This window comes from Oncorhynchus masou, chromosome 21 (genome assembly GCF_036934945.1).
Source record: "Oncorhynchus masou masou isolate Uvic2021 chromosome 21, UVic_Omas_1.1, whole genome shotgun sequence".
Classification (NCBI taxonomy): Eukaryota; Metazoa; Chordata; class Actinopteri; order Salmoniformes; family Salmonidae; genus Oncorhynchus; species Oncorhynchus masou.
The window spans coordinates 8,885,002-8,908,233 of record NC_088232.1 but is presented as its reverse complement, the minus strand read 5'-3'; the positions used below and the strand labels follow the sequence as shown (position 1 = coordinate 8,908,233).

The following is a 23,232-nucleotide window of genomic DNA, read 5'->3' as shown; positions in this document are numbered from 1 at the left end:
ATGTTGCCAACAAAACAACAAACGAAGAACCAACCGTGAAGCTTACAGGGCTATAGTGCCACTAACAAAAGTCACTACCCACTCTGAAAGGAGGGAAAAGGGGCCAAAATACCAAAATAGAGACATATTAGAGACATAAAAAGCTCTCTAAGGTCAGGGCGTGACAGTCATGGTCCGTGTCGAGTGCCAAGCTAGAAGGTAGGTACTACAACTTAAAGCATAAGTTAAAGTGGGATTTGAGCACCCTAACCACAACTCTTATCGAGTCCTTGTTTTAATCCCTGTGATATGTCTGCCAATAGCCAACTGTCAATCATCCTTTTCACAAAAGAATGTTGACAAAGAATGTAGGCTGAAACCCCAATGGAGATAACAAACATTACCTCCTCAAGCTGATCTTCACTCATCCATTTAATAGTCATGATTGGGATTGGGATTGGGATTGGGATTGGGATTGGGATTGGGATTGGGATTGGGATTGGGATTGGGAGAGAGAGAGAGAGAGAGAGGAGAGAGAGAGAGAGAGAGAGAGAGAGAGAGAGAGAGAGAGAGAGAGAGAGAGAGAGAGAGAGAGAGAGAGAGAGAGAGAGAGAGAGAGAGAGAGAGAGAGAGAGAGAGAGAGAGAGAGAGAGAGAGAGAGAGAGAGAGAGAGAGAGAGAGAGAGAGAGAGAGAGAGAGAGAGAGAGAGAGAGAGAGAGAGAGAGAGAGAGAGAGAGAGAGAGAGAGAGAGAGAGAGAGAGAGAGAGAGAGAGAGAGAGAGAGAGAGAGAGAGAGAGAGAGAGAGAGAGAGAGAGAGAGAGAGAGAGAGAGAGAGAGAGAGAGAGAGAGAGAGAGAGAGAGAGAGAGAGAGAGAGAGAGAGAGAGAGAGAGAGAGAGAGAGAGAGAGAGAGAGAGAGAATACCACCAATATTATCTTCCCCTGCTATTCATACTACAACTATTTTCACATTGCTAAAACACTGTACATAGCTGATAATACAGGGCGAACACTTGAGATATTTACTGTTAAATTATAATATTTTTTTGATTCATGTTGTATAATGAGGTATTGGTGAATGGACATAGGACAGGGATCAGCATGCACCAGATGACTGGTTCGCATCACACTTAAACGTGCACTTGAGGGTGTGTTAGTTTGTGGCCGACCTGCACACGGCATGGGGTTAACTTCTGGTATGTGGCTGTGACTGCACTGTGGAATAGTAGTCTGTGTTTGTGTTTTCCACTTTCATGCATGTTGACCTTATATATAAAGGGTATATAACATATTTTCCATATATTGCATCTTACAGTCATTTCATGAGTTCATGCAGACATTTGCAGCCTAATGTACCCATATAGCCTTAGTTTATGTTCAACAGGGAAAGTAATTGTTATGATCCTGAAACAAAGCAATTGAGCATTACCAACGAGTGAATCCTTTTAGGTATTTTATTCTTTCAGACTCCTAGTCGCTTTGCTTTCTAGTTGAACTTGTATGGGAATCAGCAAGGAAAGCAACGAAGGCGTGTGAGCCTCGTTACGTCACTGCTTCCTAAAACCGAGGCATCCCGGTAGAAACAGTGGGCTACACTGCTGTTAAACCGAGGTTGCAGCCGAAGTGCACGCAGATGAACGATTGTGGACTCCAAAGTGCCATACACGCTTGATGAAAATGTCGCTTTTACGGATTTCGGAGGAGTTGAAAAAGTAAATAATGTGGAATAACCGGTGTCGGATTGGTTCCTGTGTGTCACTTTATCGTTTTCTGCGACATGCTCGCAAACAAAATTTGTCCACATTTTCTGGGATTTATTTGAACACAACTTTGGAGAGGTAGCGTCATCCAGCTCGTCTGGTAAGTAATCTAGGAAATAGCATTGCTTTACACTGATAGAGTAACGATAATGTATTGCATAAAAAAAATGAAAATAGCAAGAGTCTTTCATAATGATCATCATCAACATTATTGACATGATAAACTTCCGAGGAGGCTTTAATAGTACATTTTACTGGTAGCCTATGCTTCACAATCTCCAAGATTCCACTCTCACTACACACACACACACATGCGCGCACACACACACACACACACACGCCCCCCCCCCCCCACACACACACGCGCGCGCGCACACTATAAAGTTATGGGTGAGCAGCAGCGTGTGCCGTCCAGAGCGCAGTGCTTTGGAGAGAAATAGCCTGAACAATAGTGAGAGAGCGCCATCAATCGCATATCGGTCACACTCCCATGCGCACGATTTCGGGAATAAGATATTATTGCACATTTATTACTACGAATATTCCAACGTGAAGATACTTTATACTTTTTGAATACCATGCGTGTAAATGTGCACTGCCTCTCGTTGCACACGTCGAAATTAAATTTGAGGTTTTAAATAGGAAAACACTTTTCCCCCAAAATAGCCCCATAATAAAACGTTGTAGGATATTTGAACCTCACTACTGTATAGGCCATTGTTTAGATTAATAGGGATACCTTTCACACAAACGGTATTTAGAAAAAAATCAAACTATTTCAATTTGCTTGGATTACCTCAAACATTATTGGCACCGTGCGTAAATGTGCCAAAACATTGTAAGCCTACATTGGAGGAATAAATTGTAATGTTCACTTTATGGATGCATGTAATATGCAATCATATAGGATAATAGTGCATAGGTATTGGCATGATTTTTCCCTATGAAATCATATTTTAAATGATTTGCCTATTAATATATCCAGCCTGCATCACATCCGGCAGTGATTGGGAGTCCCATAGGGTGGCGCACAATTGGCCCGGCGTCGTCCGGGTTTGACAAGGGTAGGCCGTCACTGTAAATAATAAATTGTACTTAAACTGACTTGCCTAATTAAATAAAGGTGACATAAAAATACATAATAATAGTAATTATAGCCTAGGAAGGAATAAATCATTGAAATTAGATTAGGAAATAGAGCCGATCAAAATTAACCGTTATCTCGGTTCTTAAAGCGGGGGAGCGAGCTGGTTGTTTTATCTTCATGCCAGCAAAGTAGATCCGGGAGTGCGCAACGCGGAGAGATACTGGGCGAATTCAGTATTGAAGAAAGGGAGCAACGAGAAGAAGTGGAAAGAGTCGCGGAGAGGGAAGTCCACGTAGTTACCATGCAGACATTCGTACCTTACAAACTACATGAAAAACCGCCAAATCCACGCCGTTAATGAGGCAATAGGTATGTAATGTGATGTGTTTGTTATAGCGCTTTCCCTGTGAATGAGCAAGTTGTTTTTGTGGTTTGTGAATCGGAGTTAATAAAAGTTGAGATAGTCCGACCGGACTAGTTCTCTGTCAGTGGCGCTCGAGCAGTGGACAGAAATCACAGAACCCTTTCCTTCCTCCAGTGAAGTTTAACGTTTTAAAGTGTTTAAGAAAGATATTAAATCGGCTACTATCGAAATGAGAGGCTTTTGAAGTTGGTCACTGTTTTACGCCTTTTGTTTATGTGTGGGAATTGTTTTACACATTGTGTTGTATTGGCGGTTCGGGCATTGTTGCCATTTCTTTAAACAATCCATACATCTGGCTCCCGCACGGCTGCGGTGTCTACGTGAAATGAATTGGAATGGGGACCGCTGGTGGATGTGTTGGACAATTAAACAACAGACGGCAAGCAATGATTTTCACGAAGCTGTTTAGTTTTTGTCTTTTGTCATCCTCCAAGAACATGAATTCAGCAAAAAAAGTTCATTATTCTATATAACATGGGAAAACATGTAAATATATATCTATTTTCTGTAATTCTTTGATTTGCCAGGAATAGCCTAGTTCAGCAGTCGAAAAATCCTGGATGTGTATACAGACTTAATAAAAACAACAACATTGTACATGTATTTATTTTACTTACGATTGCTTACTAACCTGATATTACCGTGCCATAAAGCCCTACACTCAAGACATGAATAGTTATCCTAATCCTCAGGGGGGGAAAATATATCCTCAATGCATACTTTTTTTGTTGTTGAAAGTTCTCATGCATGCATTATTCTACTAGCCCCATAAAATGTATAGATGTAGTCTATTGCCCACATACATTCAGCATGATCTAAGGCAGCTGGACAGCAGTGTCCGTCATTAGGCTGGGATGTGCTTTTCCGGATGGCAACCCTCTAAAAGCCCAAAGAGCAGCGCTGTGTTTATTATAGCACAGCCTACTAGACAGAAAGTAGAAAAGCTCAGGAACTAAGGCCCCAGAGTCAGTGTAGAAACAGCTTTTCGGGCTAGAATTCAGTTGTTTTGATCAAACACTATTTCCAGGCAGAATAATGTACTTGTAATATACATGTGAAATCCAATATGAGCACAAACCTGTATGCCTGAATGTCACTTCCTTTCGTGTTAGACCGTCTATTTTGAGTCAGTTTGCATATCTGGTTATGCGAGGACAGTACCACTTTTCCACCATTTCCAAACCTTTCTTCGTGTAATGTATCTGCTTGAGCTCTTTTTTTGTAATGACATGTAGATCAAAGCATTTCAAAGATGTGCAATTAAAGGCTGGTAGAAGGAATAGTGAAATCTGCTTATCATAGCTTTGAAGTCCGTTTTCGCTTGACCTGTAATGGAATAAGTGAGACTCGAATGCCTTACAGCTATTTGGTCATTACCAATGACCCCCGTCATCATTTCTACATAGAGGGTTGAATTAAATTAGTATATGTTCTAAAGTGAAGAGACTGGGCTTTGAAACAGTAAAACATATTTACGTAGTGTGTCTTTTCTATTAAACCTGTTGCTGAAATATTAAGAGGAATGCCGGCTAAGATAAATAAGTTATTTGGCCTATATCTTTTCTCCCTCTTCCCCTCTAACATAACACCCATTCATCAGCCTGACCATCATTTGTCATGCCATTTAAAGGAGTCCATTGAGGCTCACAGTAAAGAGAGGGATAAGGTTAGAGACCATTGTCGAGCAGATATTAACAGCAGCCGTTCACCGTGCCACTGTAAAACCACAGTTCTCTTAGGAAGGGTCAACATATAGCCCTTTTGCTTGTTAGCATAAAGACACATTTTATTATGCTCTTAAATTAAAGCACTCATCCAGCCCTATTGAGATTTTCTGAAAAATTAATTAAATGTTTAATTTAATGTTTATTTATTTTTAGCTTGATTCTAACCTTCTGTTTTGTGTGTCTCCAGGTGGTTTGGTAGAGAACACGGTACGAAAATGGGGAAATACTTGACTTCACTGCTCATGCTGCTCCTGCAGCTCCTCTGCGGCTGCACAGGGAACCAAAGGACGGAGAAGGCATTGGTCCTGCAGTTCACTCACTCTGTTTACAATGCCACCATATACGAGAACTCTGCTGCTAAGACCTACTTAGAGAGTCATGCGAAGATGGGCATCTACATCACAGACCCCACCTGGGAGATACGGTACAAAATAGTGTCAGGAGACAATGAGAACCTTTTCAAAGCAGAGGACTACGTCCTGGGAGACTTTAGTTTCCTGAGGATAAGGACCAAAGGAGGCAGCACTGCCATTCTGAACCGGGAGGTCAAAGACCACTACTTGCTCACTGTCAAAGCCGTGGAGAGGGGCACCAACGTGGAGGCTCGCACCCGAGTCAAGGTCCAGGTCCAGGACACCAACGATCTGAGGCCTCTGTTCTCTCCCACCTCCTACAGCGTCTCGCTGCTCGAGAACACGGCCATACGGACCAGTGTGGCCAAGGTCACAGCCACGGACGCCGACATTGGGACGAACGGGGAGTACTACTACAGCTTCCGGGAGTGGACAGATATGTTCGCCGTCCACCCCACTAGTGGGGTGGTGACGCTGACGGGCAAGCTGGATCACGCTGAAACCAAGCTGTATGACCTGGAGATCCTGGCTGTGGACCGAGGCATGAAGCTGTACGGCAGCAGCGGCTTCAGTAGCATGGCCAAGCTGACGGTGAGGGTGGAGCAGGCCAATGAGCACGCGCCTGTCATCACCGCCGTCACCCTGGCGCCGTCAGGCACTGACCGCGACCCTACCTATGCCATAGTGACCGTTGAGGACAACGACCAGGGACCAAATGGGGAGATTGCGTCATTGAGCGTGGTGGCGGGCGACCCCCTCCAGCAGTTTAAGGCCCTGAGAACTAGTCCCGGGAGCAAGGAGTACAAAATCAAAGCGGTCAAGGATGTAGACTGGGACACCCAGACTTTCGGATACAACCTCACGTTACAGGCCAAGGACAAAGGAAGCCCCCCACAGTTTTCTTCAGCGAAAGTGGTACATGTAACATCCCCACAGTTTAAAGTGGGCCCCCCTAAATTCGAACGTGCTGTTTATAGGGTCAATCTCAGTGAGTTTGCCCCTCTCCATACACCTGTTGCCATGGTAACTGCCTTGCCAAAGTATCCACAGTTGAAGTATGCTTTCAGATATAAGGCAGAGAAGAATCGTTTTGCTATTAATCCAGACACTGGCTTAATCACCACAACTGGACCCATCTATGCGGATTATGCCACACAATTTGAACTACAAGTTATTACCAGTGACAAAAAGGCAGTGACTAAGGTTATCATTGACATTATAGATGTTAACAATAATGCCCCTGAGTTCCAACGGACCTCGTACAAGGCCACTGTGGATGAGAATGTACCTGTAGGGACCAACGTGTTAGCAGTGAAAGCCACTGATCTGGACAGTGGCGAGAACGGATATGTGACCTACAGCATTGCCAACGTGAGCCCGCAGCCGTTTGTCATCGACTACTTCTCTGGTGTCATCAGCACCTCAGAGGAGCTGGATTATGAGCTGATGCCAAGGATTTACAATCTCAAAATTAGGGCTTCAGACTGGGGTACCCCTTTCCGACGGGAGGTGGAGACATCAGTTACTGTCACACTGAATAACCTGAATGACAATAAGCCTCTATTTGAAAACGTCGACTGTGAAGTCACGGTGCCTAGAGACCATGGCGTGGGAGAGCAGATAACGACGGTGTCTGCTATTGACGCAGACGAATTGCAGCTCGTGCGGTATGACATAAAAGCTGGGAATGATCTTGATCTCTTTGAGTTGAACTCCAACTCGGGTGTGCTTTCTTTGAAACGAAAACTGAGCGAGGGGGAGGCAGCTAAAGTGTCCTTCCATAGCTTACACATCAGAGCCAGTGATGGAGAGCATGAGACTGAACCAATGACTATGAACATCACTGTCATCACCGCTCGCAAGCCTGTCCAGCTGAAGTGCGTCGACACTGGGGTTGCTACCATGTTGGCAGAAAAGCTGCTTCATGGCACTAAGATCCAAGCCCCAACTGAGCCCGACGATAACTTCATGGACATCCATTCGGTTAATCGCTACTCCCCTCAGTTTGCAGAGTCCTTCCCCAGTGTCATTGAGGTCAAAGAGGACCTTCCGATTGGGGCTAGGGTAGTCCATCTAAGCGCCTCAGACACAGACAGTGGTTTTAATGGAAAACTGGTGTACGTTATTTCAGGAGGAGATACAGAGAGTCGTTTCATTGTAGATATGAACACCGGTTGGCTTTTGGTTCACACTCCACTGGACAGGGAAACGACGGACCACTACACACTGAACGTCACAGTCTACGATCTAGGAATACCCCAGAAGTCCTCCTCCCGTCTTTTAGACGTTAAGATCTTGGATGCTAACGATAACAGTCCGCAGTTCTTGCAAGACTCATATTGGTTGGAGATAAGTGAAAACACACCAGTGGGGACTGAAATCGTCCAGGTGGATTCCACCGATAAGGACCAGGGAGATAACGGAGTAATCAGGTATTCAATTGTGGCCAACACTGACCAGTTTGCCATTGACGAGCTGACTGGAGTAGTGACGGTGAAAAAGACGCTGGATCGTGAGGTGCACCCGGTTTACATTCTGAAGATTGCTGCACGTGACCAAGCCGTTAATGAACCTCAACTTGTGTCTACAGTGTTGCTAAAGGTCATTCTCGAGGACGTCAATGACAATCCTCCCAAATTCATCCCGTCAAATTACGGCGTGAAGGTGAGGGAGGACCTCCCGATCGGCACTGTGATTATGTGGCTGGAGGCTCACGACCCGGATGTCGGGCTGTTCAGTCAGGTACGGTACAGCCTCATCGATAACGGGGATGGCAACTTCGATGTGGACAAAGTCAGCGGCGCGGTGCGCATCCTGCAGAATCTGGATTACGAGAAAAAGCAGGTGTACAACCTCACGGCGAAAGCCAAGGACAAAGGGAAGCCCATTTCCTTATCGTCAACATGCTTTATTGAGGTGGATGTAGTGGACGTAAATGAGAATCTGTATCGCCCGTGGTTCCCCTCGTTTGTGGATAAGGGATTTATAAAAGAGGACGTCCTCATTGGGACATCAGTAATGAAAGTAACGGCTCAGGACGAAGACAAAGGAAGAGACGGAGAAATACACTATTCCATACGGGACGGTTCTGGCCTAGGGATATTCACCATTGATGAAGAGACTGGTGAGTTTCTCACTTTCTTTTCTTCTGTCATTAGCATATTGCCCCTATGTGGAGGCCCATTTTGTTTATAATTGATTATTTAAGGCACCAAATGGGCATGCATGAATTGTAAATGACTGGGATGCAAAATGGGGTACAATCCCCTGTATCTGTGCAGACTGTGCTCTTCTGCCCATGCCCCCCCCTGAAATATCAGCGGTGGGTGTAAATGGTGAATAGAGGTGAGGTTCGCTTCCTGGAGAACTGCTAAGCTTCCTGATTCCTTTCATTTTTCTGTCTGAGCAAAGAGAATTGATGTCAGGAACAGCTGGAGCAGCTGTCTCCTAGACCTGTTGTAGACATTCCAAACTAGTTGCCGTGGAATTAAGAGGGTTGCTTAGTGATTTTACCCACTGACTCCCACTTTCCCACACGAGCACTGTTGTGCTGAACACTGCATTTTGCTTCAATGTTGAAAACGAGTCATATGCAAATGTAATAATGCTTCATGCTGGCTCATCCCACATGAGATGGAAATTGTTTGCACAATGAAAGAGTTATTTTTCTGTGATTGTCATATCTGCTTTAGTATTGCAAATCTAAATGGTTGTGTTGCTGGCGATATGCACTTGCTGGCCTCTTTGTGGTCTTAAAAGGAAAGTAGTAATACTTTTTTTCAGCTGCTCACGGACATTAAAACACCTGTGCCAACGGTTTAAAAATAAACAGTCTGGAATTCAAACGGTTTTGCCACAAAAAGCTACTGGTCACCTCCGTTTTGGGTGCGTCAGACCTGACTTGCTGCCCTTCGTTTTAAACATAGGTACCATTCTCTGGGTGGCTTAGTGCCAGTTTAGGAATATACATATTTAATGTACAAATGAAACTTGATGCATAAAACATTAGGTTTTTAGCATATATGTAGTCTATCCCCTAAGTCTGGAAGTTCAATGCAAAGTCTCTGGAAATGTAATTTACAGATTTTAAAGTAGCTAAATGAGAAATTGACGAGAGAATGTTAATTTAGATTCAGGTGGAGGCATACACTTTATTAAGTGGAGTAAATTAGTTGGGCCTTCCATGAACCTGTGGGGAAATCACACTTTCTTTGCTGGTAAATTTAGCATGACGGGATGAGCTGGCATGAAGCATTGCTCCTTAAGGACCATCTGTCGGCTATTGTGCCTGTCCAGTCTTAGTGTGATTGTTCTCTCTGGGGTAGTTGTCAGATTGTTGCTTGTAGATATTTCTACCTCTTTTGTTCAAAGATACAGAGGGAAAATGTAAATAGAGAGAACTGGAGCGAGCCTTTGAATCTTGAAATGCAATTTGAAACTCATCTGAGATTGGTTTAAAAATGGCTTCGGTCCCACTCATCAAAGTTTTAGAAACTTTCTCACACACAATGCACTCTTTAGGGAATTGACATTAGAAACAAAGTTTTTATATTTAGGCAACAGAGATTTCTGCTCTGTGGTTTGTTAGTTGAGACTCGGCCCTTGGCTTGGGGCTGTGGATCTTGGGACGAATCTCTGAAGTGTTCTTGTTTCCGTAAGGGACACCCACTTCTTGTTTGATATCCCACTCCTGAATGTATTGGATGCAGTTCACCGGGAGCTCCTGACCTGCTCTTCCTCCCCTGCCCTCGACCTCCATGGCCTTCAGGGTGATTTATCAGGAGTGGCAATGATAGGATTGCCCTGCTATTCAGTCCCGTTGTTAGGGATCACAGCCAGTGCTGGTAGCAAACCAAATATGCCCAAGGCAACGGTGTGCCTCCTGAGAATTCATGCATTGACTGAAGGTGGTTTGTGGGGTTGGTCTGGTTCTGAGCAGGGGAAAGGGGGTGCAAGGTTACCACATGAGGATTATGCTCTACAAGAAATCGATGTCAAACACACCTAGCATCACTTTCAACGAGTCATGCAGCCACAGCTAGTGGTCTCCGACAAGTAGAAAAACAAAGGTTGAGAAGAGAAGAAAACAAATGGAAAAGTGATAAAACGAAAGGGTACATGCCAGAAACCACACACACACCTTAAGCTCTGGAAAGGTTTTTCTGAGGGGGCTAGTATGGGAAGGCTGGCTAACATCTGTGGCTGGTTAAGTTAAATGCCGTTTGGAATCTCATGTTCTCCGTATATGCATGCTTTATTCATCCCCTGTATCCTCTTGAAACCCCGGGTTTGAGAATGGAGGGGTAGTGATGAGGAATGTGCAAATGACAAGGTCTTCAGTGCCAATTTGACTCCCATACCTCTCGTCTTACCGCCAAGAAGATACCATTTTGGCTCTCAGTTTATCCCCTTAAGCCTAAATCTTGAACTTTATAGTTAGTTACCAGCTTAATTTAGTTCAGTGAACAGAGGCGGAAATTGATTTATGTAACTTCAGCTTTCAATATATATTTTTTAACCCATTTCAGGGTATTGTCTTTGCTAACAGCAGAAATTCAGCCATTTTTAGGCCAAGATAAGATTAGCAAAACCCAGAAAGTTTTTACTTCTAAGATAGGAATCAACATGTTTCCCCCTATCCAGTTCTTATTGTCCGACTGTAGATACCTATATCTGCCAAACGTCTGGCCCGGGCCCATCTGGATCTCTGGCCCTTGTATTTACGTCTGCACATCACACAAACATGTTTAGAGCTGGGGGCTATGTGGAGCCCTGGTGAGATGTTGTGTGCAGTCCAAGCTAATTCTGGCCTCGTGTGCTCAGACACTGCTGTTGGGGTTATCGAGCTAACGGGGGCCTGACACACTTAAGGCCAGCTAGGTATGCCGCTCTCCTGATTGATGTTTCCAGGGACAGGCATGGAATCTAGTTCCTTGATTTAATGAACATTCAGTTAGAAAAAGGAACAAACAGCTGGAGCTTGAGGTCATGATACAGAGATAAGAACAACAAGATGGACTCCTCTCACAAAGTAGGCTAGTTCAGGCTTCAAGTGAGAGGGTGGCTGTTGTGGTTGGGCGTAGAATTTAAGGGCTGGGAATTGCCAGGGACCTCAAAATAAGATATTATCACAATACTTAGGTGCCAATAAAGTGTTTATTGTATTTCTCATGATTCTACTGTATATATATTGTGAATCTATACTGTGATTATATTGCGATTCGATGTTCCAAACATATTGCTCACAATATGTCTGCTGCAGAGGGGCAAGAGAGAAAGCCATGAAGAAACAAGTTTTGATCAGTTATAGTGCTAAAAGTGCTAAAAACAAAATGGCTCCCTATTTAAAAAGATGGAGAACAAGCTATGAAGGAAAAATAATGGTGCAGGTATTTTGGTGCAGGTACAGCCACCTAGCTATATTGCGATATCGTTGATTATTTATATATATATATATAAAGATAATACACACCCCCTCATCACGGGTAGAAGTTGTTGTTGTGGGGTTGCCGAGGTGGTGAGTGGCATTCATTTTGGGACAAAGCCACTGGACATTCCCTTCTCTCTGTGCATCTAAATTGAGATCGACTCTTAATGGTCTTCACTCTGCAGTGCACTATAAATGCTTTCACCGACGTTCCTATTAATTTTTTTTTTAAAGACAGTAATGCAGCTGTTGTTGCTGAGGGAAGGGTGGATGATGTTTGTCGTGGGCTGTGAGGTGAGGTAAGCTATGGACCTAGACCCTATATGTCCCCTACTGGTACGTTGTTGTCGACGCAGACAGTTCTCCAAGTAGATCAATTAGACTTGGTGCTTGCCACCAAAGGATTGACTGCCGTTTTATGAGGTCAGGGTCGGGGTCCTCTGTGATCAATTAAGCGCGTCTTTCTGTTAGAACTCCTAATACCTTGTATTTCAGCCTTTGACGTAAAGAGCTCGTTCGACCAGACTCTCTCTCGTTGTGTTTCTTCTCCAGGGGTTGCTTGTTTTGATTCTGTTTTGACAAGCACTATCGAAGGCATGTCTTTTTTAGTTCGTTAGCCTACTTTGTGAACTGTGGTGAAAATTGTATTTGCACTGATTCACTTAACTGGAGGAAGAAGAGCATTGGAAAAAAAGAGGTGAAAATGCATATTGATAAGTCTCCAGGCTTAAAATGTACTAGTAGCAAAGGTGAACAAATGTGTAGGCCTTCATGCGGTGTGTTTGCATTTATGTAGGAAAAAGGGAAGGAGTCTCAAACAGCCCCAGTGAATCACCTCTTCCGTCCAGATGCTCGTTGGACAATGTATGCATTGCCCTTTGCTCATTGGATAATGTATGCGTTGCCCTTTCGCTTCAAGTTGGAGGCAGCCGGTGTGCTGAAAGAGCTCTTTGTGGAGGCAAATTAAATAGTTTGATGTTTAATGGCAAATCTCTGTGAGCTTGTGTTTTCCCCTCTTCAAATCGGGCCTTCTTCTCCAAATTGCCCCCCCATTGCCCTTTCTGTCGAGAGTAAGGTAGGGCCGACCCTCAGTGATGCCAGATAAGGGAAGTATGTGCCGAATGGTTTTGTCTTTTCATGTTTGGCTGCCTTCACTATCCCAGGGTGAGTGGGGTGGGGCGATAGTGGGAGGCGATAGCCATGTCTGCACAACCAACGCTTCATGGGAGATTGATTGAACCCAAGCACCCGTGCCCGGTCCCTTCTATTTTTTGTTGATTCTATACGCAGAAGCTCAACCAGAAGTGTGACTTCTTCAGCACACTGAAAAGAGCCACATGACTTGTAATGGTTTTTGCTTGAGCGCCCGTTGCTGGGGGGACGGGACCAGGAATGTGCAGCGGGCCGAAGTTGATTGTAGGATGCTAAATGAAAAGCACACTTTCCCCAGTTAAAGTTGGTTGCTTCTCTCATCCCGTTAAGTATTTGTTTTGGTTGAAAACCTGTAAAGGTGCCGCGTGCAGATGGCGTGCTCGATTGCGAATGAACTCTTGTCATGCTAATCTAGTCAAGAGACCAACGGCTAAAAAGGGTTGGTGACATTTTTCTTTTCTTTTTACGTAAACTACTGTACATTTTAAAGTAATGGTTGCACAGACATTCTGCAGACACATACAAGACTGCAGTAACTCCATGTTTTGTCACAAATTCAATTTTGGTGAAGTTTACTGGGATAATTAGAATGCTGAAACTTGGGCCAAGAAACCATTTTTGATGTTCAGTTCTCTATCTTGGCGTTGTGTTCCCATGTTACTTTGAAAAGACCTGCAGTTCCCTGTGGCGTGTTCAGCTGAATGTGAAGTCGTTGTTTTCCGATCATTGCCCCAATCAAAATGGAGTTTACCGCAGTGAAAGGGGGGTAACCGACAGAGGCTTAGCTGGCTGTTTATTTTCTCCAGATTATGCATTGGCTATCAATGCGTAACTGACTGAATGTCAAAGTGAAATGGTACTTGGCGTACCGAGTCTTGAGGTTTCATTTGTTGAAAGACAGCCACTTAAAATCAAACAGCGAGAGATGATGCTCCTTTCGAAATCCCCCCCGTCCATCATGTTTGCTATTAAGCTGCCAATGTAGAGACCAAAGACAGGAAACATCAGAATTACGGTAGCATGACCAGAGACAGCAGCTTAATGGCACCGGGTTCAAGTCCTGTGTTATACAGATGGAGACAGTGACGTATTTGGGCCTCGGTGCCATGTTTGCCTCTTAGGTTTGGAAAGCTTGGGATAGAAAATGCTGCCCAAACATGCATTTAAACTCCAATACTGTCCCAACATTCCTGTCATACCTCTCAACAACTGTAATGCCTCTTTATTTACTTATTTATTTATTTATATATATATATATATATGAGGTCGACCGATTTATGATTTTTCAATACCGATTATTGGAGGACCAAAAAAGCCGATTTTGGAAGAAAAACAATATATATATTGTATTTGGAATGATCACAATTACAACAATACTGAATTAACACTTATTTTAACGTAATATAATACATCAATAAAATATTATTTGTGTAGACGAAATAGCTCCGTTTTGTTCATCACATTTGGCTAAGAAAAAGACCGGAAAATGCAGTCACTTACAACGCCAAACTTTTTTTCCAGATTAGCTCCATAATATCGACAGAAACATGGCAAACGTTGTTTAGAATCAATCCTCAAGGTGTTTTTCACATATCTATTTGATAATCTATCAGTGGTGGCAGTTGGCTTCTCATCAGAAGCAAACGGAAAAATACTGCAGCTGGAGGTTACACAATAATTGCGATGGAGGACACCAAGCGACCACCTGGTAGATGTATTGTCTTATGGTCAATCTTCCAATGATATGCCTACAAATACGTCACAATGCTGTCGACACCTTGGGGAAGCGACAGAAAGCCTAAGCTCATTCGGGGCCCATTCACAGCCATATAAGGAGTCCTTGGCATGAGGCGGTTTCAAACAATTTGGCACTTCCTGATTGGATTTTTATCTGGGTTTTTTCTTTAACATCAGTTCTGTGGCACTCACAGACAATATCTTTGCAGTTTTGGAAACGTCAGAGTGTTTTCTTTCCAAAGCTGTCAATTATATGCATAGTCGAGCATCTTTTCGTGACAAAATATCTTGTTTAAAACGGGAACGTTTTTCATCCAAAATTAAATTAATTAAAATAGCGCCCCCTATATCCAAGAAGTTAACCTTTGACTATTGGATGTTCTTATAGGCACTTTAGTATTGCCAGTGTAACAGTATAGCTTCCGTCCCTCTCCTCGCTCCTCCCTGGGCTCGAACCAGCAACACAACGACAACAGCCACCACATCGAAGCAGCATTACCAATGCAGAGTAAGGGAAACAACCACCCCAAGGCCCAGAGCGAGTGAAGTTTGAAACGCTATTAGCGCGCGCTAACTAGCCAGCCATTTTACTTCGGTCACACCAGCCTCATCTCGGTAGTTGATAGGTTTGAAGTCATAAACAGGGCAATGCTTGATGCACAACGAAGAGCTGCTGGCAAAACGCACGAAAGTGATGTTTGAATGAATGTTTACGCACCTGCTTCTGCCTACCACCGCTCAGTCAGATACTTAGATACTTGCTTGTATGCTCAGTCAGATTATATGCAACACAGGACACGCTAGATAATATCTAGTAATATCATCAACCATGTGTAGTTAACTAGTGATTATGATTGATTGTTTTTTATAAGATAAGTTTAATGCTAGCTAGCAACTTACCTTGGCTTACTGCATTTGCTTAACAGGCAGTCTCCTTGTGGAGTGCAATGAGAGAGAGGCAGGTCGTTATTGCGTTGGACTAATTGTAAGGTTGCAAGATTGGATCCCCCGAGCTGACAAAGTGAAAGTCTTTCTGCCCCTGAACCGTTCCTAGGCCGTCATTGAAAATAATCTGTTCTTAACTGACTTGCCTAGTTAACAGGGCAGAACAACATATTTTTACCTTGTCAGCTCGGGGATTTGATCTAGCAACCTTTCGGTTACTGGCCCAACGCTCTTACCACGAGGCTACCTGTCGCCCCAAATAGGCAGTATATAGGGGGCGGCAGGTAGCCTAGTGGTTAGAGTGTTGGGTCAGTAATCGAAAGGTTGCAAGATCAAATACCACTCTAATCTCCAAAGACAATAATAATTGAATGAAAAAAAAAAATCAACCTTTGTAAATGTCAGGATGGCAGCCTCTTGGAAAATGAGAGCTGGCCTATATTTCAAAGCGCCTTATCTGTCTTCAAAAAAGACCTTTCCACAGGAACCATTTACTGCAGCGCATTGAGTACAGTCGGTGTCAGGGGGGCTTCATAAACATTTTGCAATAAGGGGAAGACAGACGGTGCATCGCGCCCGCTATTGTCAGAGGAACGAGGCTTGGCACCGGAGGGCCGGGAGGTAACAGGCCTTAAATTTATAACGTGATATTAAACCAGGTGCCCAGCTCACAGGCCCGCTCTGAGGCTTTCACAATAACATTGCACTCTGTGACAATGGAAACTGCCTGGGCATGTCCCAATAGGCTTCCTCAACTGGAATTAATGGGCTAAATTCTGCCTGGAAAAAAATAGAAAAATCCCATCAGGCATGTTCTCATTGCATCACTCCCCTTTTTGTTCATTAAAGACTCTCTCTCTTTCACTGTCTATCTTGCTACGTTCTCCCCTATCCCCCTCACTCCAGATGAATGCAGCCATTCTTTCATTTTTTCCCTTGGGCCAGATAATCTAGAATAGGGTTCTTATTTTATTACACAGTGTCATGAAGCTATAGTTTTGAATATCCATGCCACTGTAAAACATGAATGTGCCACTGGTCTGTTAGTGCAGTTTTAGTAAATGGTAGTTGTTTAGTGCTTTTGGTTAGTACCCTCTCCTTTTAAGACTATACGATTAGGTCAGTATGTAGAGTGAAGCACACTGCTCCACATTGTTACGTTGTCTGAAATGATTCGGTCTGTCTAAAGTTTTAAGGTAGCGTTTCCCTTAAGCCCAGCTGTTGATAGGGCTGGTTTTTGCCTCTGGTGGCAATAATCTTTTTTTTTTTTTGTAACACAATAAAATAACAATAATGAGGCTTTACACAAGGAGTACCGGTACCGAGTCAGTGTGCTGGGGTATGAAGTAGTTCAGGTGACTGAGGTAATAGGGACATGTAGGTAGGGGTGAAAGTGACTAGGCAATCAGGTTAGATAATAAGCAGAGGAGCAGCAGTGTGTGTTGGTGTGAAAGTGTGGCGTCAATATGCAGATGTGGTGTTTTGTGTTTGTAAGTGTGTGTGTGTGTCGGTGTCGTATGCATGAGTGTGTGTGTAGTCCAGTGAGTGTGCATAGAGTCAGTGCAAAAAAATGTAAAGGTCGGCGCTAATATTGCGGGTAGCCATTTGATTAATAACTATTCAGCAGTCTTATGGTTTGGTGGTAGAAGCTGTTGGTTTGGTGCTCCGGCACCTCTTGCCGTGCGGTAATCACACGGCAAGCAGAGAGACATGCGCTTTTTGTGTTGAGAGACTCCGTGTGAACTCCATCATGCATCTGTTTGGATGATTTGTTTTCCCGGATCTACACCGATGTACTGAATACCCCCTGAATGCTGGTCACTCTTCAAAGCGCCACCATATTTGGTCAATGACCCCGATATGGTCTTTGACACTTCAGTAGCCTGCTAAGTCCTCCTTTGCATGGTGATTCTAAGCCTTTAGCCGATGTGTTACCTTGTGTAACTCAAGCTGTCTGCAGTATTCAGAAATATCCACCATTCTATAAGGTAATAAAGACGATGAGTGCGACCGCGAGCCCTGTAGGCTATGTGGTCATCCCATGAGGTGGAGTTTTTTCCTCCTTTGGCTGCACTTCATAGCCTTATGAATTTTTCAAAAGTTTCAGGAATTAATACTTACAGTATGGGCTGAAAAATGTTGGAAGTGCAGGGCTTAGCTTCTGAGAACTCTTGGAACCAAAGAGATGATTTGATTTAAGTTGCAGGGGCATGGGAAGCTTAGCTCAGGACTCTTTTTCTAATACACCCAGGGCTCTACGTGCTGGAGGAATTTGAAGCATTTCGCCAGGGCCGGTGGAAAGAGGGGAGGGGGGGGACTGAGAAAGTTTATGTAGACATGTGAGGTAGGAGTCCTAAGAAGGCTGAGGAATGCGAGGGGAAAGGAGAGCAGAATTACCAAGAGGTAGTTCAAAGCAGACGTCTGACTTTTTCAAGTGCAGACCAAGGGAGTGCTGGCGTAAGCCGAACGAGCTGATCTCTCGGTCTTGAGAAGACACGTTTTTGTTCTCTCGTGGTCTCCGAAGCGCGTAAATTATTCCTGTACGGCCTCTTGTTGTGAAGGTCACCGGAAGACCATCTCGTCTCCTTTGTCGACAATAGCAAAACTGCGAAACTAGTTTTTCTCTGGGCTGTGTAAAGTTGACTGCAGCCTAATTCCTCATTACACGGTTTTCAATGCCAGAAAAATGTGATATTGACTCAGTTTCTGAAGTAGACATCGTGTTACCATATGAAAATAAGCACGGGGGATAAACAGGGTTTTGCAAATCCTAATCCTTTTTTGACACTGGTAATCTTTTTGGTGCTCTAATTTGTTTCAATTGCCAGCTTTTGATATCCATGACATGTGCAATCCCTCCATTTGTGGCGGCGCCATTGTAGTTACAAGGCCTTCTGGGGAAAAGAGTTTGTCTCTCCCCAATTTAGCCCCCCACCCACTAATTACCCCCTTTCATGACAGGGACCTTGGTCCTATACATGCCAGAAATACTGAGTATACCTCATCCTCTGAACTAAATAGGGAGCATCATAGTATAGTTCTGCAGTTACTACCCCCACTGTGTGGTACATTTTTGTTTTTTCCCCTGGATCAGCTGGCTTTATCCAATCTACTGACATTTTTTTCTGTCCTCAGACCTACAGACCTCCTCTGCCATTTTCCTCGGCGCCTCGAAGTGCAACCATGTTATCTCACCATTTTGTCAAAAACAACACTCAGCGGCTATGTGTTGTGCAGAGGACTTCTTTCAGCCTCCCTGCTGTAACTAGCTATTGAGTAAATGTCACGGTGGACCTGTTCCGGTAGACTGATTTTTTTAAATGAACACACTTTGCAGTTCTCACGCCTATATGAGATGGCAGAATTGTTGGAACAGCGTTAGCCGTTAGGCTACACAATAAAAAGAGCTAACTGCTAGGTGACTGTGGAAAGTGTTGCCGTAGGGTATGCAAGGAAGAGGGAAGGAAAGGAGAGAGAGAGTAAGTCTGTCTGGGTAGGTAGGTTGCCTAGGTTTTGTCAACTGTTTTTATTGCCTCAAGGGCATATTTTGCAACTTCCTCATTTGACTAGCCTAGAGTTATAGGTGCGATGGCTAAACACCTCAGATTCATCATTTATACGGTCCACTATGGTTTCAATAGATGCTTTGTCTTCTAGTAGGTTTATTTAAAGCCAGTCACACATTCATGTTTGAATAAAAAGTAGATGTCAACTGAAATGGTCATTGTTTTCAGCAATAGCTTAATTGAAATAGTTTTCTCTTTGAATTGAACTTCATATTCTTGGTGTCAGAGCCTCATCAAACTATAAAAAAAGATACAAGCCAGTCAACCAGTACACTGCTATTGTATGTGTTGGAATTACCTACCACAGTTTTTAAGGGTCAAGGCCCTCTCTGACTATGTATTCTTGTTGTTAGTCACAACTAGAATGAATGAATGACATTTTCTTTTCCTGTCAAATCATTTGGCAACCCATCCTTTCCGGGATTAATTGAAACCTAAACAAACATTACAATGATTCACTGTGATAACTCTTTCGGTGTTCTGTGCTTTACAATAATTCAGTGATAATTGCTGTAGCAGTGCAGAACTTCAGTAATATAAAGTCATCTTCTCTTGGCTGATGGCTTAAGGTAGTGGGCTGCTAAAAGCCTGACGCTCATGAGCGAATGGAATAAAATGGTATGGGTGTCATGGCTAAATCCTTCTGATTCATAATTTGTACACTGTAATTGTCCAGCCAACTATTGATTTGACATGTTTCGATAGACGCTTTGTCTCCTGGTAGGTTCATTTAAAGCCAGTCGCGCTTTCATTTTTGAATAAAAAGTAAATGTCGACTGAAATTGTCATTGTGTTCAGTTAGAGGTTCATCGAAATGGGTTCTCTTTAAATTGAACTATTCTAGGCGTCAGAGCCTCATCAAACTACATTTTTTTGTTGGACTTTCTTACTTCTGCCGGTCGACCATTACAATGCTATTGTACAAATTGTCCTTATCTACCACAGTTTGTTTATATTTCCTGTGAGGGGTGAGTTTGGGTCAAGGTCCTCTGTGACCATGTAGTCTTGTTAGCCACCTGTTGCAGTGCAGAACTGCACTAATATAAAGTATTCTTCTCCATGCCAATGGCTTTAGGGTTGGCAGCGGGCTGCTTAAAAGCCCGACACTCCTGAGCGAGTGGAATGGTTCTGTTATGCAGTGTCTCCCAGTCAAACGGATGAGCACTCAAGCATGGGCATCGTCTTGGCACGGGCACAACAAATGTCTCATCCCTCTCGCTCTCCCTGTTCTCTTTCACCTTCTATCACACATTCTCATCCTTACACGGAAAAGTACAACACACACACACACACACACACCCCTCTATCTTAGTCTCTCACTCCATTTTCTTTCACCCATTCAACCGCTCTCTCCATCTCATCCTCACTCCTTCTTTTCCCAGTCTCCACCCTCACTCTCTCTACCCGCCTCTCACACACTCTCTCATACTCTTTCCCGGTGCTCTCGCAGGACGCTAGCAGTCAGATTAGCACTCACGTTTCTTATTCGTGCTTCACATTTGCAAATCCCTGCACATCTGTTCTTCCCAGAAGCTATCTCAACGAGTGCAGTGAGTAGTCGACAGTGCTTCCGTGAGAAAAAAACCCACTTGCACATTTTGACTACTTTTCTGTTTGGCAATATATATATTTTTGTAATCTGTTTACTTCGTTATATAATCACTTTTTTTTCTCTTCTTGATTTCCACCTCACGATCGCCCTTTTGGGTGCATTTCACATTCGGTGCCAGCCGGCAAGCCTTGACAACCCTGTATGCCCATATGACATGGACCATATTACACCCTGCATGCCTTCAGAAAGTATTCATACCCCCTTTACTTAATCCTTTACTTAATTCATACCCCTTTTACTTAATTAATTGTTTTACAGCCTGAATTCAAAATGGATTAAAAATATTTTTTTCTCACCCATCTACACACAATACCCCATAATGACAAAGTGGAAACAGGTGTTTAGAAATGTTTGCAAATGTAGTAAAATAAAGAACAGACATATCTAATTTAAGTCCTCTGAGTCAATACTTTGTAGGAAGCACCTTTTGGCAGCGATTACAGCTGTGACTCTTTCTGGGTAAGTCTCTAACAGCTTTTGAACACGTGGATTGCGCAACATTTGTCCATTTATTCTTTAAACAATTCTTCAAGCTCTGTCAAGTTGGTTGTTGATCATTGCTAGACAACCATTTTCAGGTCTTCCCATAAATGTTTAAGTAGATTCAAGTCAAAACTGTAACTTGTCCACTCAGGGACATTCACTGTCTTCTTGGTAAGCAACTCCAGGTTATTGTCCTGTTGAAAGGGGGTATTTGTCTCCTATTGTCTGGTTGAACGCAGAATGAACCAGGTTTCCCTCAAGGATTTTGTCTGTGCTTAGCTCCACTCTGCACATTTTTTATTTTGTGAAAACGGTTACAAGCATATCCATTACGTTTGGGCGGTATCCATATTACTGGCTTCGTACACAAGGGGCGCCAAAAAACAGAAAAAATCCCATTAGGCATCTTTTACCAGAATGCTAACAAAGTTATCCAGCTAATAAAGTTATAGATATGTAGGTAAGACCTACCGAATGTAATTTTTGGTGAGTTTGGACATTTACAAGCGAATGTGAACGAGAGATATTATGCAAATGAATAAATGTTTGACGCATGCTTGTCTTGAATGCAGAGTCTGGGAGTCGCTAGGGCAACGGGCCTGCCTGCTCTGCTTGGATAAGATGGGGCAGGAGCAGATGGTCGAGAACGGAGAGAAGAAAAAATGCAAGGAAATCAAGCTGCAGTGGTAGCTGTACAGATAACTCATTCAAAGGATTTTGGCTTCTCAAACACGGCAGAAAGCTAACACAATATGATGCCCCGTGACCTTATTAATTCAGCCACTTACTTAGATAACTAGCAAGTTAAACTTAGAGATCGACCTGTTTCAGAATTGTTTTGTTTTGTAAATGCAGATCTAAAATGCTTCTTATTGTAATTTTTGCTCAGCATCAAACAAATATGCTTCAGTTGCACTTTTCCACTAGGAAGAGAATTCACGAATGAGCATTCTATCAAACGTCATCGCTCTGACTGACGTAACTACTTTTCTCTGATACTTTTCTCAGTGTAGCCAGCCTACTTTTCTCCGGTAAAATGCAATATTTAAGCAAAACATTAGGAAATGTAGCTGGTTACATTTTTTTCTATAATAGACATTAGAAATATGATGGCCATGCATTGTTTTTTTTGTTTGCAAAAAAAGACTGCTTTTTCATTGTTAGCTCATTTACTTGTTGCACTTTTGTTGTCATCTGATGACAATTAAGCTTTTTTTCTGCTGTGTTGCACTAATGTATTTTCTGTGAAGGAAAACTATAGCTGCACGTCGGTGATAACTCTTTTGAAGCAAAAAAAAAGTTACTTTCAATATAAAACGCGATCCCTGTCAATACACATCTGGTCTCAGCTGCTCCCACTTTCTCCCGTTGTGCTATTTACAAACAAACACGCGACTGGTTCAACTGCTCTGGGGAACAACGGTAAACACGATCTGCTTTATCTCCTAACCTATTGCACAAGTTGACTGCAGGTACTTACTTAAAAAGTAACTACAAATAATAAAATGTACGGTATACCGTCCAAGCCTAATACCATAACATGATGCAGCTACCACTGTTCTTGAAAATATGGATAGTGCAGTATTACTTTAGTGCCTTCTTGCAAACAGGATGCATGTTTTTCCTTATTTTCCCCTTGACAATTATGTTAGTATATTGGAGTAACCGCATTTTAGTATTTTGGTCATTTTGCAGATGCTCTTATCCAGAGTGACTTACTGTAGTGATTCCATTAATGTTTCTACAACTTTGTAACTACAGTTTTGTAACTACAATGTTGATCCATCCTCAGGTTTCTCCTATCACAGCCATTCAACTCTGTAACTGTTAAAGTCACCATTGGCCTCATGGTGAAATCCATGAGCGGTTTCCTTCCTCTCCGGCAACTGAGTTAGGAAGGATGTCTGTATATTTGTAGTGATTGGGAGTATTGTTACACCATCCAAAGTGTAATTAATAACTTCACAATGTTCAAAGGGATA

At 43.1% G+C, this 23,232-nt stretch overlaps 1 protein-coding gene across 6 annotated transcripts in view; it reads left to right on the top strand.

Moving 5' to 3' along the window:
* The first annotated feature begins 1,599 nt into the window (after nt 1-1,599).
* Nucleotides 1,600-23,232, top strand: part of LOC135507774 (protocadherin Fat 1-like) — a 101,660-nt gene continuing 80,027 nt past the window's right edge. For 2 of the 6 annotated variants that reach the window (XR_010450709.1, XM_064927413.1), the window contains exons 1-2: nt 3,019-3,193; nt 5,163-8,452. Coding sequence is in view for 5 of the 6 variants with exons in the window: in XM_064927413.1 (XP_064783485.1) it covers nt 5,191-8,452 (3,262 nt within the window). In the remaining variant the exon portion in view is untranslated. Of the gene's footprint in view, nt 1,838-3,018; nt 3,194-5,162; nt 8,453-23,232 lie in introns of those variants that run through there. The other 4 variants (XM_064927410.1, XM_064927414.1, XM_064927409.1 and 1 more) reach the window with 4 other exon arrangements.